The 1,927-nt window shown below is 43.9% G+C and overlaps 1 protein-coding gene across 1 annotated transcript in view; it reads left to right on the forward strand.

Moving 5' to 3' along the window:
* LOC103906530 (prolyl-tRNA synthetase associated domain-containing protein 1) overlaps positions 1 to 1,503 on the forward strand; it is a 2,621-nt gene extending 1,118 nt beyond the window's left edge. Inside the window, exon 3 of the mRNA XM_019474427.1 lies at positions 699 to 1,503. Within this exon, the coding sequence (XP_019329972.1) occupies positions 699 to 1,206 (508 nt within the window). The 3' untranslated portion in view covers positions 1,207 to 1,503. The remainder of the gene's footprint in view (positions 1 to 698) is intronic.
* Positions 1,504 to 1,927: the final 424 nt, after the last annotated feature.

The raw sequence follows: 1,927 nt of genomic DNA on the forward strand, positions 1-1,927 counted from the left end.
GCCGCCACCTCTCCCTGCGGGCCTTGGCGCTGCCCCGGCCCCTTCCGAGCGGGCTGCGCCGGCAGCGTCCAGCCGCGCTGCCTCTTGGCATTCCCCCGCACTTTTATAAATCCGGAAATAAAATACTACATACGAACAGGACAGAGCAGGCTACAGGGCAGCGTGAGGCCCTGTGCGTGATTATTTTAGCATAATCAAGTATCAGTATGGAAAGTGTCAGACTTGCATTTCTTCCTAAACCGACTTGTGGGTGCTGGGCCTGGCAGGCAACTTTTGGGTGGTTTTTTGTTTTTTTTTTTTTGCTATTTTGAGCACAGACATCCAGTCGTTCCCCCTCCACGTTTCTGTTCCCCCAGACCCTCCTTCCCACTTCCAGTTCCCCGGCAGTTTCAGAAGCTACATGAAGTCGACGGCATCCAAGATGTTTTCCAAACTTTTTCTCGCTCCCAGTTAAAAAGTGCACATGCCACATCATTCCAGTCTGTCTGTGGTGGAGCTGCAAAGAGGTGTGCTGTCGGGGCTGCCTTTCGCATTTTTAAAGTGTGATACTCTTGCTGTACATGAGACAGAAATGATTCGGAAAGTGTGCAGGAGCGGTATGTCACATTTTATTTGTGTTCTTTTAAAATTTCTTCATAAAAGGGTACAGTTTTTAGGCTGAGTATAACATTCAGTATTTTCTAAGTATTTAACGAAAGATACCTGCCAGTACGCAACTACAGTCTAAGGGGATATAGAGTCTCGCATGACACTGATTATATTTTCCAGGTGTTCACCGTTGAAGAAATGATGCCCCATGTCCAACACATGAAAGGAGGTCACAGTAAAAACCTTTTTCTTAAAGACAAAAAGAAGAAAGGGTTCTGGCTGGTGACTGTTCTGCACAACAGGCAAATCAATTTAAATGATCTTGCTAAAAAACTGGGCGTTGGAAGTGGAAACCTAAGATTTGCTGATGAAAATGCCATGCTGGAAAAGCTAAAAGTGGGCCAGGGCTGCGCGACACCACTGGCGCTCTTCTGTGACCAGGGAGAGGTGAGGTTTGTGCTGGATGCTGGCTTTCTGGAAGGGGGCCACGAAAAGGTGTATTTTCATCCAATGACAAACTCTGCAACCATGGGCTTAAGCCCCGACGACTTTCTGAAGTTTGTGAGATCGACAGGCCATGATCCCATCGTCATACATTTTGATGAAGACATCAAGTAGATGAAGTTCACATTTCTCTTTACTAGGCATAGATTTTGTACAGCAAAACCGGCAAAAAGTCTTGTTACAAATAAAATTTGAAAAAACAGGCTTATTCCTTCTTTATTTTTTCAGCTGTGTAAGTTTACAGTGTGTAACCTGGTGAGAAAAAAGTACTGTCTTCGGGTTATTAAAAGTTTAACAGAATATTCTTAAAAAGACAAAACATGTTTGCAAACTACCACTAAGACCACTAAGAAACCAGTAAGTAGAGAAGGCGTTATTTCAATAATGTTACACCGTTTGTTAATATAATGGGTAAAACCGGAAATCTGTGTGTGTGGTACTGGCCTTGAAGGTTTAAACTTAAAACATTATCATTAGGAAATAACAAATAAAAGTTCTAAAATACTTGTCAATACACACAGGACAGAGAAGTCTAAATCGTGTACCTGTACCCATTTATCCCCTCCTACATGTTGCTTTTTTATTTTTACCTAGAAAAAACCAACTTAGCTACACTACAGAAACGCATTTGATTGTCTACATTTTTAGTTGCATTTTCACTTTCACCGTATCCTCCCCTTGGGAGATAATCACTGAGTCTTCTGGGAGTTCCCAGATGACATGGCTACTAACCGCCCCACGATCTGTCTTAGATCCGTGCCTCGCCTGTTTCTAGCACCAGCACAGGAGGAGCCGTCTGACAGCAGGCGGGGTGGGGTGTGAACCCCACTACCAG

The sequence above is a fragment of the Aptenodytes forsteri genome, unplaced genomic scaffold (genome assembly GCF_000699145.1).
Source record: "Aptenodytes forsteri isolate BGI_AS27 unplaced genomic scaffold, ASM69914v1 Scaffold185, whole genome shotgun sequence".
Taxonomy (NCBI): domain Eukaryota; kingdom Metazoa; phylum Chordata; class Aves; order Sphenisciformes; family Spheniscidae; genus Aptenodytes; species Aptenodytes forsteri.